At 44.1% G+C, this 15,269-nt stretch overlaps 1 protein-coding gene across 2 annotated transcripts in view; it reads right to left on the bottom strand.

The window, feature by feature from the left end:
• Nucleotides 1-15,269, bottom strand: part of MICU2 (mitochondrial calcium uptake 2) — a 419,619-nt gene that overhangs the window by 126,917 nt on the left and 277,433 nt on the right. For both annotated transcript variants that reach the window (XM_068266953.1, XM_068266952.1), the window contains exons 3-4: nt 13,380-13,411; nt 10,628-10,703 (exon numbers count right to left, since the gene is read on the bottom strand). In XM_068266953.1, coding sequence (XP_068123054.1) covers nt 10,628-10,703; nt 13,380-13,411 — 108 coding nt within the window. The remainder of the gene's footprint in view (nt 1-10,627; nt 10,704-13,379; nt 13,412-15,269) is intronic.

The raw sequence follows: 15,269 nt of genomic DNA, 5'->3' as shown, positions 1-15,269 counted from the left end.
GCAAAACATGTGTTACTGCAATACTTTTATGTGAGAAATACATGATTTCCTGGAAAAATTTCTGGGGTGCCAACAATTTCGGCCATGACTGTAACTTAGGGCCCTGACACACCAGAAAGCATTTGCAGGCATTTTTTTTTAAATGCCTCCGCTGACTTACATTAAAATCGCAACAAAATAGCCGCTTTTGCGATTTTCGAATTTAAAATTTGTGAGCCCCAAGTCACTTCGGTAGCCATGAAGGCCTGACAGGAACCCACAATCGATGGGTTAAAGTGTACCTGAGGTGGGGTCATAAAAAAAAATGGTACATACCTGGGGCTTTCTCCTGGCCCCTTTGGCCTGATTGCTCCCTATTCATCCTCATTCGCCACCTCCTTCATCTGCAACTGGCCCCGGAAAATCCTCCAGTCGGCGCAGTCCGGCCACGCATGCTATTGTCTCACTCTCCGTGATGCTCCCGGCTACGTGAATGCAGGAGTGCACGTGGCCAGGAGGACATTCCGGGTCCAATTAAGGACAACCGGGAAGTTGGAGGAGGACACATTGGGAGCGATCAGGCCGGAGAGGGCTGGAGGAAGCCTCAGGTATGTATATTTAGTCTTTTTATCGCCATCTCAGGTTCCCTTTAAGCCAAGTGAAGGCTGTGTGATCAAGCAAGTAAAGGATTGCAAGATAAAGAAAGAGATTGCCTGTTGGGGTGAAGTAGGGTGGGGACTTTGCGGGCCCTGAGCTGCTACAGTAGCAATGAAGGCCTGCAAGGAACCCAAAATCAATTGCTAAAGCAAAGCCAAGGTTGTGTGACCTGCCAATGCAAAGTAATCTTGCCATGTGGGAGACAGAGCGAGGCGCTGAAGAGTGACGTCAGCGCTGGAATGCATGGAGCTGGTGAGTGAGCCGCCAGCACATGCTACTGGGGGCACCTATGCCTGGCTACCTATACTGGGGACACCTACAACTGGCTTCCTATACTGGTGGCACCTATGCCTGGCTACTTATACTGAGGGCACCTAAACCTGGCTACCTACACTGAGGGCACCTAAGCCTGGCTACCTATACTGGGGGCACCTATGCCTGGCTTTCTATACTGGGGGCACCTATGCCTGGCTACCTATACAGGGAGCACCTATGCCTGGCTACCTATACAGGGAGCACCTATGCCTGGCTACTTATACTGAGGGCACCTACACCTGGCTACCTATACTGGGGGCACCTAGGCCTGGCTACCAATACTGGGGGCACCTAGGCCTGGCTACCAATACTGGGGGCACCTAGGCCTGGCTACCAATACTGGGGGCACCTAGGCCTGGCTACCAATACTGGGGGCACCTAGGCCTGGCTACCAATACTGGGGGCGCCTCCACCTGGCTACCTATACTGGGGCACCTATGGCTGGCTTCTTATACTGAGGGCACCTCCACCTGGCTACCTATACTGGGGGCACCTATGGCTGGCTTCCTATACTGAGGGCACCTCCACCTGGCTACCTATACTGGGGGCGCCTATGGCTGGCTTCCTATACTGAGGGCACCTCCACCTGGCTACCTATACTGGGGGCACCTAAGCCTGGCTACCTATACTGAGGGCACCTCCACCTGGCTACCTATACTGAGTCCAAGGGTGTTTTTTTCGGCTGTAATGCACGGTGAAAATTGTCTACTGTGCGATCATTTTAAATCGTGATGTGTTAAGGAGATCTGAGCATTTGGCGCGATGTGTCACGACTTTAGAAAGGCTAGGAATCATTGGTCTATGGCTAAAAGTGTTGTGGTTAGATGATCAATAATAATGATAATTATCAGCAGGTCAGCCAAGCAATAGGAGTTGGTTAAAAGAAAATAAACATTGCAGCCTCCATATCATTCTTGGTTTAGGTGTACTTTAAGTCAAACATCTGATCTGCATGCTTGTTCAGTGTCTATGGATAAAAGTATTAGAGGCAGAGGATCAACAGGACAGCCAGGCAACTGGTATTGCTTAAAAGGAAATAAATATGGCAGCCTCCATATCCCTCTCGCTTCAGGTGTCCTTTAGTTAAACGTCACAATACAGTCCCAAGATGTCGTTTCCTGCAGTACAGAACTCACAGGCTTCTCCTTCCTGCAATACAGATCTCAGCACTTAAAATCATGAAGTATTATTTTACAGCACTTCAGATTGAAAATATTTTTTTTCCAGTAGATAGTATTCTCTCACCAAGTAATAAACTGCCTATCAGATACATTTTGTAATTACAGGATGAGTTCTGTGTAAGCTGACACCGCACTTATCTATAGAATGCTGACTAATTTGTGACCTTTCTGAGTGTGAAATTTGAATATGCACAGATGCATGCAGAACGCAGGAACAAAAGATAACCTTTTACAAAAAGTCAAAGACTATTCTCTTCCATGGGCTTTCACAGCCATTTATACATTAACCATTTTCTGGGTGTAACAGGCGATGCAGGAGTCTAGGAAGCCATTGAGTTTGTGGTCTCCAACCCCAACCTGCTGCAGCCTTCCCAACGCAGAGACCACCAGGGATGTGTCGGAGATTAGAGACTATTTTGTCTTCTTCATGGGTACCCTCTGGCATCTAATCACACGTAAATCCCCCGTCTCTTACTACACAACACATGGGCCTCAATTCACTAAGCTTTATCAAACACTTTACCGAACGTTTGATAATTTACCTTATGGGTAAAATCTAATTTTTAATTCACTAAGGTGTTACAGATTTAATGAATGTTTTATCGATAAAACATTCAATAAATTTATAACATTTTAGTGAATTCAAAATTTCGATTTTAACCATGAGGTAAATTATCGAACGTTCGGTAAAATGTTTGATAAATCTTAGTGAATTGAGGCCATGATGTCACATGGCAAGCGCCTAGAGGGGAGGATGTATGTGATAGATCAAGTATCGGAGAACACCTGCTGATGGAGATGATCAATATGTATGAATGGCTTCCACTGATTTTAGGTAAACATAATGGCTGTGCATGGTGGCTCTGCTTTTTTTATACGTAGAGGGAGCTTAATGGCGGCCCTCTTATAGGCACAATATTATGGCTGCACTAGTTAGAAGCAGAACATCATAGCTGCACTAGTTGTAGGTAGGACATTATAGCTGCACTAGTTGTAGGTAGGACATTATAGCTGCACTAGTTGTAGGTAGAACATTATAGCTGCACTAGTAAGTAGAACATTATAGCTGCACTAGTTGTAGGTAGGACATTATAGCTGCACTAGTTGTAGGTAGGACATTATTGTTGCACTAGTTATAGATAGAGCACTAAGGCTGCATTTGTTATAGGTATGTCATTATTGTTTCACTAGTTAAATGTAGAGCATTATGGGTGCACTGGTTATAGGTAGGACATTATGGTTGAACTAGTTATATGTAAAACATTATGGGTGCACTTGTTATATATTGAAAATAATGGATGCACTTGCTGTAAGTAGCATCGGCGTAACAATAGACCCTGTGAGGGATGCCTCCGCAGGGGGACCCAGAAGCCACAGGGGGCCCCGTGGGGGGAAAGTTTGAGAGACTGACAACTAAGGGCATAGGCCCATATGCAATTAAGTTTTTCTCCTGAGTTTTCTCCTAGGTGATATTTTTAAACCTGTCAATAAAATGCCTTTTAAGTCATCAGAAAGCAAGACAATACTAATTAATAATAATTTTGACAGTACTTTTTCATGTACTTTTTTGTGCTTTTTTAGTTAAAAAATGCGGGAAAGTTATTTTAAATAGATGAAGAAAAATTATCACCTAGGAGAAAACGCAGGTGAAAAAGTGAATATGGGCCATGGAGAGAAAACTTATCTACCATTGTTATGTTGACTGCATGTGTCCACCACACAGATAAGGAATCGTACACACTTTGGAATTTGTACACTGTCCCTGCTCCCTAGAGTTCGTAAAAACATCTGTCTCACACTGCAGCAGTTCTGATGACGTCATGTACAACGTTACAAACAAAGCAGTCACACGTTGGAAAAAAGTTGTAGACCTTCCCTCAGAAGAGATTCCTAGATTCTTATCACACACAGGCTCATGACCTTATGGTGTCTAATTACTTTTACAACACAATGGAGTGGGTAAGATTGAAGTCTGACTGTCGCTGCCTCATTGAGAGCCTCTTGTCTCATACTGAGTCCAATATCCTGTAATGACAGTATCAATCAGTGACATTCTGAATGTTTTGCCAAAGTTACAGTGAATACTATATCTTATGTTCAGCATGTCATTGTTGTTCCTCCATATAGCATGTGCTCTCATGTAGTAAAATAATAAGGCTGTGTGTGTATGTACTGGGAGCAGAGCTGTGACAAGGGACTTGTCGGCTGCAGGGGCTGGAGGAAGCCCCGTGTAAGTAGATCTGGGGGTAGCCTAGAATTCCTGACATTTCCTTTAAGTCTAAGTGTTTTTATCTGCATGGGGAAAACACATTGGTCCTCAGTTTTTCTGTGCAGAAAGCGAGGGGGGTAGGGGGCCCCCTTCCAAAGTTTCACAGGGGGGGCCAGTGATGTCTAGTTACGCCCTTGGTAGGTAGGGTATTATGGTTGAACTAGTTATAGGTAGAACATTATGGTGCACTTGTTATATATTGAAAATAATGGGTGTACTTGCTGTAGGAAGGACATTATGTTTGCACTTGTTATAGGAAAGACATTATGGCTGCACTTGTTATAGGAAAGACATTATGGCTGCACTTGTGATAGGGAAGACATTATTGCTGCTCTTGTTATAGGGGAAACATTATGGCTGTTATTTCTTTGAAGGGAACCTGAAGTGAGTAAAATTTTTGAAAATAAACACATGAAGTAGCTGCAATTGAATATTACATACTAACCTCACCGTCGGTTCCTCTCAGAAGCTCACCAGTTTCTTCTTATATTTTGTCAGAACTGAAATATACTAGTTGCTGTCAGTTATATATCAGCAGCTGTCAGTTACAACTGAATGTGCAAGGTAGTGTCCATGTTTCCCTATGGCTCAGATGGGTGATATTACAGTTTAACAGTGTGCTGACCAGGAAGCTGTTATGGGGTAATGGCCATTTTTAAAATGGAGGACGGAGAATTCCATTGATCACAGTGGACAAATGGGACGCATGAAAGGAGAAAGAGATTGAGGAGTAGATTACACATGAGGTAAGTATGGCCTGTGTATGGTTATTTTGACTCTTTATTTTCAGTTCAGGTTCTCTTTAAGCCATGGAGCACTTACATATCTCTAATCCTAAATTAGTTACAAGTTAAATATGGCCTGAATTACAATGGATGTTTCTGTCTTCATGGCCTGTGAGGATGCTTGGTGCTGAAATGGGTTTCCAAAAAGCAGCAAAGGACTGGGATCCCCAGTACTCCCATGTTTGGGAGGAGTGTGCTGGTTCTTATCTAGGCAGGATGTTCAACTTGCCAGTCGCTGACCTACTGAGCCAAAGTAATGGAGCTTAAATACATTTTTTAAGGCCTGTTGGCTAATTTACAATTTCAGTAATTGCCAAATATATGAAGACTTCTTCTGCCCACAAAAGGGGAATTTTATGTACACAAAGTCTTGCCATATGCGACTATGCATTGAGATAAATATTTAAAGGTGTCCGTACACTATAAGACATTCCCCGGTAAATGTGATAGAATCTGCCTAAGATTGTTGCCCCAACATGCAGCAAGATCATAACTGTAATACATTTCTAGCAAAAATCGACTGACATTACTGAATGGACAGGACTTATTTCTTAGTGGTTGATCAGGGGAGCATAGATGGCAATGCAGAGGGGGGACTACAGCCAGTGAAGGGCCCAAAAGGTGTCCCCCCTCCCCCCGCACTAATGCCACTTCCCATGCAAAATATTAATGTTCTTACACTCAACTCTCCAGCTGGGGTTGCATCGGTGCTGCAGTTATCCCCTGAGGCCCATAGCACCTGGGTCACTATGGGCACCGGGAGATGATGGCAGCACAGAAAAAAGGGCGTGCTGGTTAGAAAACCGTTGGTAGTCATAACCTAACCTGATACTTATCTTTAACTCCAACAATTCTAACCTTTAATTGCCTTAAAGTGGTATTACACTCCTAAAATTTTAATAACTACTCTTCTTAACATACAGTAAAAAAACATTTGAAATAATTCCCAATGCTGTCCTGTGTCTAAACATAGTTGGGTCCATAAACATTTGGACAACTTTTTTCTAATTTTGGTTCTGTACATTACCAAAGTGTATTTTAAATGAAACCAGTCAGATGCAGCTGAAGTGCAGACTTCCAGCTTTAATTCAATGGGGTGAACAAAAAGATTGCATAAAAATAAGAAGCAACTAACGCATTTTTTTTTAACACAATCCTTTCATTTCAGGGTCTCAAAAGTAACTGGACAATTGGCTCAAAGGCCATTTCATGGGCAGGTGTGTGCAAGTTCCTTGCTGTGTCATAATCAATTAAGCAGATAAAAGGACTTGAGTTGATTTGAGGTGTGGCCTTTCCAATGAAAGCACTTTATTATCATTGAGGTACATTGTACTTGGAATTGTGCAAGCTCTGGGAGGAGGTCTATTAAAAACTGAGGGACCAGTGATCTCAGAGGCGTGTGGAGTCATTTAATGCCCCATAGGCGCTATAAGGCAACTGTAATCCTGGCCCACCAAATCCGGTGAGTGAAGCTAGTGGAGGTGTAGGACACCTGAATACGCTAAGACGGGTGTCACACTGAAATAGGAAGTGGGCCAAAATTGAACACTGGGACCAAGTAGCGGGCCAACCCCAATGTCTAGTGGCCACCTTTCGCCGTTATAAAGTTCCCTGGTTAATGGCTCCCCTCCAACCCCTATACAGTTCAAGATGTCGTATTTTTTCTTAAAACAAATGGCAGAAGTGCTGAGATCCTGCTATATAATTAAAAGTGTCAGAAAAAGCAGAAAAAGCCATAGTAATAAACATCAGAGCAAAGATTTCACGCTGGCAAATAACCATGAATGCAAAATAATTCATTCATGGGCATAAATATAGAAAAAGCAGTACTGATTAAATAAACTGAGATGAAAATGACTGGGCATCCTCAATGATAATCTATATTCTGGAAGGAGAAAGAAAAGAGTTGTAGGAAAAATCTGTAAATTATGCAAAAACTGAGTCGTCATCTGTAAAATAAGCAGTGGCCTAGAGGTCATTTTTACAAGACATCAAATACAGTACATCAGTAAATTTAAAAATGCACCAAAATCCGGTCTTAAAATAAATAATATTTAATAATTCTAAATAGTATCTCAGGTTTTATATGAAACGTCTTTTTATCACTAAGGTTAATGTATAGACAAATGTATTCAAGAACACACCAAGTTACTGTCACAAGCCCCCTAGTGGCCGGACCGCACAATGCCTTCCAATCGGTTTCAGCATACAGACCATGCAATCTGTGGTTGCAATTGGTGCGCAGAAACCGCTGGGATTTTGGCAGCAGACCGACTAGAAGGGAGCTTGTGGGTTACGATAATACAAATTACACACTATTTCAGGGTATAACTGCCACCACTCCTACAGAAGGGTAGGAGTCCTAACTATACTATGACTAATAGCTGCAAATAAAACGGTTAAACACACTATTTTATCTAGCTATCAGCAATAGTAGCGACTCTTCAGAAGCTAAAGCTAGAGTTCAGTTTGTGAGGCTGAATAGCAGGTGTAGTTGAACAAATAAAATGACTTTTTATAAAGTCTTTATTATAAATGCAATATAAATAATTAATATATACAGAAAATCATTAAAATAAACAATTATAGAGCCATTAGTAACGCAGTATGAAAATAAAAATGGAAGAAAATATGTATACTTAAAGTGGACCCAAATTAAAAATACAAGATTTCAGAAATAAAATCTATTTTCTAAATTATAATAATAAATAGCAGCCTTTTTTCAGCTGCATGATGACAAATATAAAATATTTTACATTTATTGGAGGAACCCCTCCCTTCCTTTCAAATTGCCGGGACAAAATCCGGCAAACTGGTGAAGTTGGTGGTGTCCAGCAATGTAGGAATTGCTAATGGCTGCCCCCAGTATAATCCTAGTTATGAAGAGAGAAGGGTGAAAAGCATGCACTGAAATGCTCATAAGCTTGAAGGAGTGTTTATTTATCTTTGTATGTGTCAGAGTGGTGCAACTAAATATTTTTAATTAAAAAAAATGTTTGGTTTGGGTCCGCTTTAAGGTCAGGTGAAATACAGTTATGTCCTTTCTGGGGAATATGAGCACATGGAAAACGTCCTTTGTTTCAGTTCAGGCAAATGGCCGCCAGCCACGTGGTCCTCTGGCTGGCTTGATCAAGTGATGATACACTGGGGAAGACTGAGGTCCGCCTGCTGACAATGTGCTTTTGATGAAGCTGGTTTGGGGGTGTGGCAACGCCTGCCCCCTCTGAATTACCCACCAATGACAGCCCACCTCCTCCTAGGGGGATTTTGAGCTTAAATTGTAAAACACTGTAACTTATAAACGATACATGTCATATTTAGGCGAACAGCGGATTCATAATTGTCAGAAAATACTGATTAATATGACATGCTGCATGAGTGCGTTAGGCTGTCCTGTCCCCGAGAAGGGTCGTAAACCAATAACCGGACGGTTTATTGTTATGAATTTTATATCAGCACATTGGGCAGATTTTAACAAATAAGACTATATTAATTTCATAGCTGTGCTATACACAGTTTTCATTTAACAGACAGAAATCATAAAACACATGCATTTAAATCTGCTCTCCAGTGGTGCCGCACTAGCTACTGGATACCAGCGTTCCGGCAGCCCCCTGTGGAGCTATCTTCCTTGCTACCTTTTCATTGCAGGGCAACCATATGGCAGAAGCATTTGACACATATCTGAGGGTCTGACAGAGAGCAGAACCTTTGTTCTCAGGTGATTAAAAATAAACACTAGCCTCTTGGACATAAGAGTTTGTTCTTAGTTAATTACCAAATCAACAGAGTCATCCTGCACTTAGGTTAATGAGCTATTTCTCTGCTGAGAGAGGGAGAGACCGCAGGCTGGGCTGCAGGCAGCCCCTTCAAATTCAATCCAGATTCCATTGTTAATCGCAATCGGTGCAGAAAATCGATTGCGATCGCATTTTTTCACGGGTGGTTCAAGGATGCCGTCTGCGGCATCGAAACCGTCCAAGAAAGTTACCACTTAGTATTGATCTTAAAGAGGCATTATAACGATAGTATAGTAGGAATGTACTACATTAATCAGGCTACCCAATTTTCTATTAATTATCAGTATTAGAAGCCCTCCCTATATTTATATATTGCTGTATATAGGTATGTAACCCCGCCCTCCCAGTGATGCTTAGCCTAGACTGTTTAGTTATGTAGCATTCTTCCACTCCAGGAGACCAGGGGCCATATGCAATTCACCTTTTCACCTGAGTTTTCACCTAAGAGCTAATTTTTCATCTTCGATTTAAAATATTGTATTTTCTGCCGTATAAGAAGCTCCGGAATATATGATGCAGTCAGGTTTATAGGGCAAAAACCAGGTGAAAAAAAAATAAACTAAACCGGGTGCGTCCATATTTCAGGAGATTCTTGTACATGTCCTCCCCCAAATGGTCTCATCCTGTCTCCCCCGTGTCCTCTGGTGGTCTCTCCCCCCCCCCCCGTCCTCTGGTCTCCCCAATGTGTCCTCTGGTCTTCCCCAATGTGTCCTCTGGTCTTCCCCAATGTGTCCTCTGGTCTTCCCCAATGTGTCCTCTGGTCTTCCCCAATGTGTCCTCTGGTCTTCCCCAATGTGTCCTCTGGTCTTCCCCAATGTGTCCTCTGGTCTTCCCCCGTGTCCTCTGGTCTTCCCCCGTGTCCTCTGGTCTTCCCCCGTGTCCTCTGGTCTTCCCCCGTGTCCTCTGGTCTTCCCCCGTGTCCTCTGGTCTTCCCCCGTGTCCTCTGGTCTTCCCCCGTGTCCTCTGGTCTTCCCCCGTGTCTTCTGGTCTTCCCCCGTGTCTTCTGGTCTTCCCCCGTGTCCTCTGGTCTTCCCCCGTGTCCTCTGGTCTCCCCCCGTGTCCTCTGGTCTCCCCCCTGTGTACTCTGGTCTCCCCTCTGTGGCCTCTGGTCTCCCCCCTGTGGCCTCTGGTCTCCCCCCTGTGTCCTCTGGTCTGGTCTCCCCCCTGTGTCCTCTGGTCTCCCCCCTGTGTCCTCTGGTCTTATATGAAATTCACTCTTTCTCCAGAGTTTTCTAGGTGATATTTTTACGCCTTGTCATAAAATGCTTTTTAAACCACCAGCAAGCAAACAAATGCTCAAAATACTTTTGACGGTACTTTTTGATGATGAGGGGAAGCAGTGTAGGACAGGGGGACAATGCAGGGAGTCCCTGACATTCCCTGTATTGGACTATAAGACCCCGAGACTTTTCCTCCTCACTCTTGGAGGAGAAAAGTGTGTTTTATAGTCCGAAAAATACGGTATATAAAAGGCACACAAGACCAAATTCTTATTCTATATTAAAACTAAGCATCAATTATCATGAAGTTATAGTAGAATACCAATGTAGATTTACATTCTGGTTTTGGCAGATTTACAGAATAAAACCCTGGGACATATAGTAAGGGTTACAGCATAAAGTAAAACACAGGTAAGCTTACCTTTATCACCCAAGTCTCGGAACAGTGTTGGCCCCGATTTTGCTTTAGCTGCCTGGGCAAGCATGGCATCAAATTCCTAAGAGACAGATGATCTTGCATTAGCAAGCACATGGTTGCATTTTCACAGTGAGGCCTGGTTCTCACTATGCCTGCTGAGCTGCAGACTGGGCAGTGGACTCAGGCGGACAGGTTCTGGACTACAATTAATTTTTATGGGCTTGTTTACATGAATTTTATTGCCGAGTATGCTTCTGTCCTTTGCGGAAAAATCAAACTGGTATTATTATTATTAAACTTTATTTATAAAGCACTAACTTATTACGCAGGACTGCAATAGTACACAAAATAGTGATGCAACAATGTAGGGATAAGTATAGTAGATGAGTCACTGAGTCTATTTGGTGGTGGAGGAGAGTTCTCACACATAGACTTACAATCTAAGGGGTGGGGGAGAGGGACACATGGGGGGGGGGAGAGAGGGACACATGGAGGGGGAGAGGGACACATGGGAAGGGGGGGGGGAGGGACACATGGGGGTAGGTGGGTTGTAAGTCCAAGAGACGGGGTTGGAGCTATGAAGATGGCAGATGGCAGATAAAAAATAGAGAACAAATGGGTCTTTTAGACATGCTTGAATGAGTTGAAGGTGGCCGTGAGCCTAATGAGGTGATGGAGTTCCATAGAGTAAGGGCCACTCTGGAGAACTTCTGGAGCCTCGAACCAGTGATGCTAAGGGTGGGCATCCATAGAGTATTGGAGGAGTGGAGAGAATGGGTTGGGAAGTATCTCTGTATGAGATCAGAGATGTATGGAGGGGAGGTATGGGCGATGGATTTGTATGCCAGGTACGTTTTTTCCAAGCAGCCGACTGCATTGGCACTCATCTGATTGCATGCCTTTTCTTCAGAGTAGCAGCGGACCCTGCGACAGATCCTGAAGTGTACATTACCACCCTGGAATATGGATGTGGCACTGCTCTGAGTGGGTGTGGCATAGTGCGAACCAAGTCCAAGAAAAGAGTAGTATACTGTATCTACTGCAGAGAAACACATTTTCCTATCCTTGATTTTCATTATGTATACAAGAGATGTTTACATAAAAAACACTGAAAAAATGTAAAGACATGTAAAGCGGACAGTTAGGTAATTATATTTTTCAGATACTCCATTCAACTATTTTCCACTGCAGTGCACAGGCAAAGGACCAGTACAAAGCATCTAGACCCATTCACTTTTGTCCGTTGTAAATGTGTCTGCTGCGTTACAATGCAGCATTGCACATTTTCCATGCAGCAGATGTGCTGATACTCACTGGATGAATTCATACAACAATTCCAGGGCAGTAATTGAGCGCCGCACATGGGCGTAAGGCCCACGGTCGCATGTGCGACCAGGCCAGAGGCCTCTGAGGGGCCCGCTCATCTCCGACACGTGCTGCGTGAGAGGGCACAGCGGAGGGTGAACAAGCAGCAGCTGAAGGGGGGCATTTAGGGGGCGATGTTACTGTGGCGCTTAGGGGTTTACTGGGATGCTTAGGGTCGCTGTTACGCGCAGCGGCTGAGGGGGCGCTGTTACTGTGAGATAGAATGCAAGAACAGGAAGAAGTAAGTACATGCAGTGCGTGGATCACCGTGAACTGAGTATTTGATGACCTTTCTCCTCAGCCGCTGCTCGTTCGCCCGCCACTGTGTCCCCAACTCTGCCTGGCTACCTATACTGAGCACCTATTCCTGGCTACCTATACTGAGCACCTATTCCTGGCTACCTATACTGAGCACCTATTCCTGGCTACCTATACTGAGCACCTATTCCCAATTATCCACACTCAGCACCTATTCCCAGATACCTATACTGAGCACCTATTCCTGGCTACCTATACTAAGCACCTATTCCTGGCTACCTATACTGAGCACCTATTCCTGGCTACCTATACTGAGCACCTATTCCTGGCTACCTATACTGAGCACCTATTCCCAATTATCCACACTCAGCACCTATTCCCAGATACCTATACTGAGCACCTATTCCTGGCTACCTCTGCTGGGGGCACCAATTCCAGGCTACCTCTGCTAGGGGCACTGAAACCTGGCTACCTATACTGGGGCACCTATACCTGGCTACCATACAGGGAGGGAGTGGTGCACATCTGGCTACCATGGTGGAGGGGCACATTATTTAATGGAGGGGGCCCAGGTCCAAATTCCGAATCGGGGTCCCAAGGTCAGTTAGCTATGCCACAGACGCAACACACATATGTAACAACAACAAACAACATTTGTAAAGGCCTTTTCTCCCATAGAGCTAAAAGCGCATTAGCATCTTAAACAGCGTCCCGATATTTTTGGAAATGGTCGCCACACTACAGGGATTTGTGATGCAACAGTGCATGTCAGGCTTTGGAGCCACAACTCAGCCAAGTGTTCCTGGAAACTATTTTAGGATGTTCCCAATTATGCAACCAGAACCCGTTTTTAGTAGAGGCCAAACACACCACCACAATGTGTGAGTCAACTCTATAAACTGGAAGATATTTGCAGAATATGGATGAATATAAGGAACATACAGTGTGATATGTCTGATGAACTGGGTAGGAAACAGGACATTCTTTTCATATTTCAACGTTTAATTGCCGACTGAGTGGGTGTGGGAGGAGCATCCTGTGCTCCCGCCCTCTTATCAGGTAAGTGCTGTAAATACCTATATCATGTGAACGCATATCGGCAAACGAACTCACGCAGAATAAAATGTCATACCTTTGTAGTCAGCTTTCTGCAGATGGTCTTACCTACAAAAGAGAACACATGATGCTTTCATTAGTAAATGGTTATATCAGTAATATCAGAGGCACACAGTTATACAATTATAAGAGAACCAAGAGCACATTTTCTTTAATATGGGCACTCCTAAATAAACCCCATAACTCTGGATGGTGTACTGGTTAAGGGCCCGGTCTCTGACACAGGCAACCTGGGTTCAAAACTTGGCTCTTCCTGTGCAGTAAGCCAGCACTTATACAGTAAGGAGACCTTGGGCAACACTCAATAACACTGCTACTGCCTATAGAGTGCACCCTGGTGGTTGCAGCTCTGGCGCTTTGAGTCTGCCAGAAGAAAAGAGCAATATAAATGTTATTTGTCTTGTCTAGTTGTGTATGTGCTACTGGTAAAATCTACATTCCCACTACACAGAAACTCAATGCTTTCCCTATCCTGCAGCAAGAGGAACATTCATCCATACAACCAAACTTAATTCCTCAAATCTATCTGCCAGAGGGTGAATGTAGAGGTCAGAGACCACCAGCAGATGTAGGACAGATCCCACTCTGATCATAACTAGACAGACTTATGCAAGAGGATTCATTAAAGTTTCCTACTTCTTTACTTAATTGGAGATTCTTTTGTGTTTCTTTAATAAAACATCTTTCCAGGCCCCAGTAAGGAAAAAAATGGAAGTTTCCTTCTGTCACTATTTGTATGGGTGTGCTGATATTTGCTGTTTCTTTGCTGGGGAAGGGGGTGGTTTCAGAGCACACACAGGCAACGTTTGTAACAGGAATGATCATTGGCTTCCATTATCATTGGAATGATCATTGGAAGCATTATTCTTCCCTAGCAGTCACTTTGATTGGGTAAGGGAACACATGTTCCATTTCAACAATCACAGATGTGTCAGCGGGTGCGAGCATGCACAGCAGCGAGCAATGCATTAAAACATCCTGCTGCCATTAAAGGAAAACTTAAGGCAACTATAAAAAATGAGATTTACTCACCTGGGGGTCCCCTCAGCCCCCAGCAGCCGATCGGTGCCCTCGCAGCCCCGCTCAGATGCTCCTGCACCCGCCGGCGAACACTTCCGGTTCGGCCGTCACCGGCCGACAGGCATGGGAACGCGAGTGATTCTTCGCGTTCCCAGCCTGTATATCGCCCCCTATGCTGCTATTGCGACCAGCTGATCGGGGCCACACTTCCCTTTAAGCATGCGTGTGGCCATAATGTGCCTGCGCAAGTAAGGCTGAACCTGCGCAGTAAGCTTGTGCCCGAGCAGCTCCATGCTAGTGCAAGATCACACTCATGCCAGAAGAGGAGGATGGCCCCGATGTTCCGGTGGGTCCTGGGCAGCAGTGGAGAACAGTGTAGGAGGTCTCTGAAGATCCAGAGGTTTTCCTTGCCTTAGGTAAAATATGATTTTTCACCCCAGGTTTGCTTTATATAAAGGATGTGATCAGTTGATGGGGGCTGCTATTGGCTCACACACCTATACGAAACACAGTACAGATTGTAAGAGCGATAGGTGCCAGAAACCCCACATGCACATCTAACTGTATGGGATAAGGTAACACTCTCCACCTTCTGTCTCGCCTATCCACAGGTTGGAAATCAAGCTCAAACAAGTAAGAAACTACTTCTATCACCCATAAACTGCCTCCAACGCCAAACATAGTTTTGCTGCCACCACCCACGTACAGATTAGAATTGTAAAGACCTTCTCAGTCACATTCAAGGTTTAATAACTTCCTGCTCTGGAACAGTTATAAACAGTGTTCCTTAAAAAAAACTCAAAAATTTCAATTGTTAAAAAAAAAAAAAACTTTGTTCCTCTGGCAGAAGAATGGGTAACATGAACAGAGTGTATCACGACTCGCT

The sequence above is a fragment of the Hyperolius riggenbachi genome, chromosome 2, assembly GCF_040937935.1.
Source record: "Hyperolius riggenbachi isolate aHypRig1 chromosome 2, aHypRig1.pri, whole genome shotgun sequence".
NCBI lineage: Eukaryota > Metazoa > Chordata > Amphibia > Anura > Hyperoliidae > Hyperolius > Hyperolius riggenbachi.
This window is presented reverse-complemented; position numbering and strand designations above follow the sequence as displayed.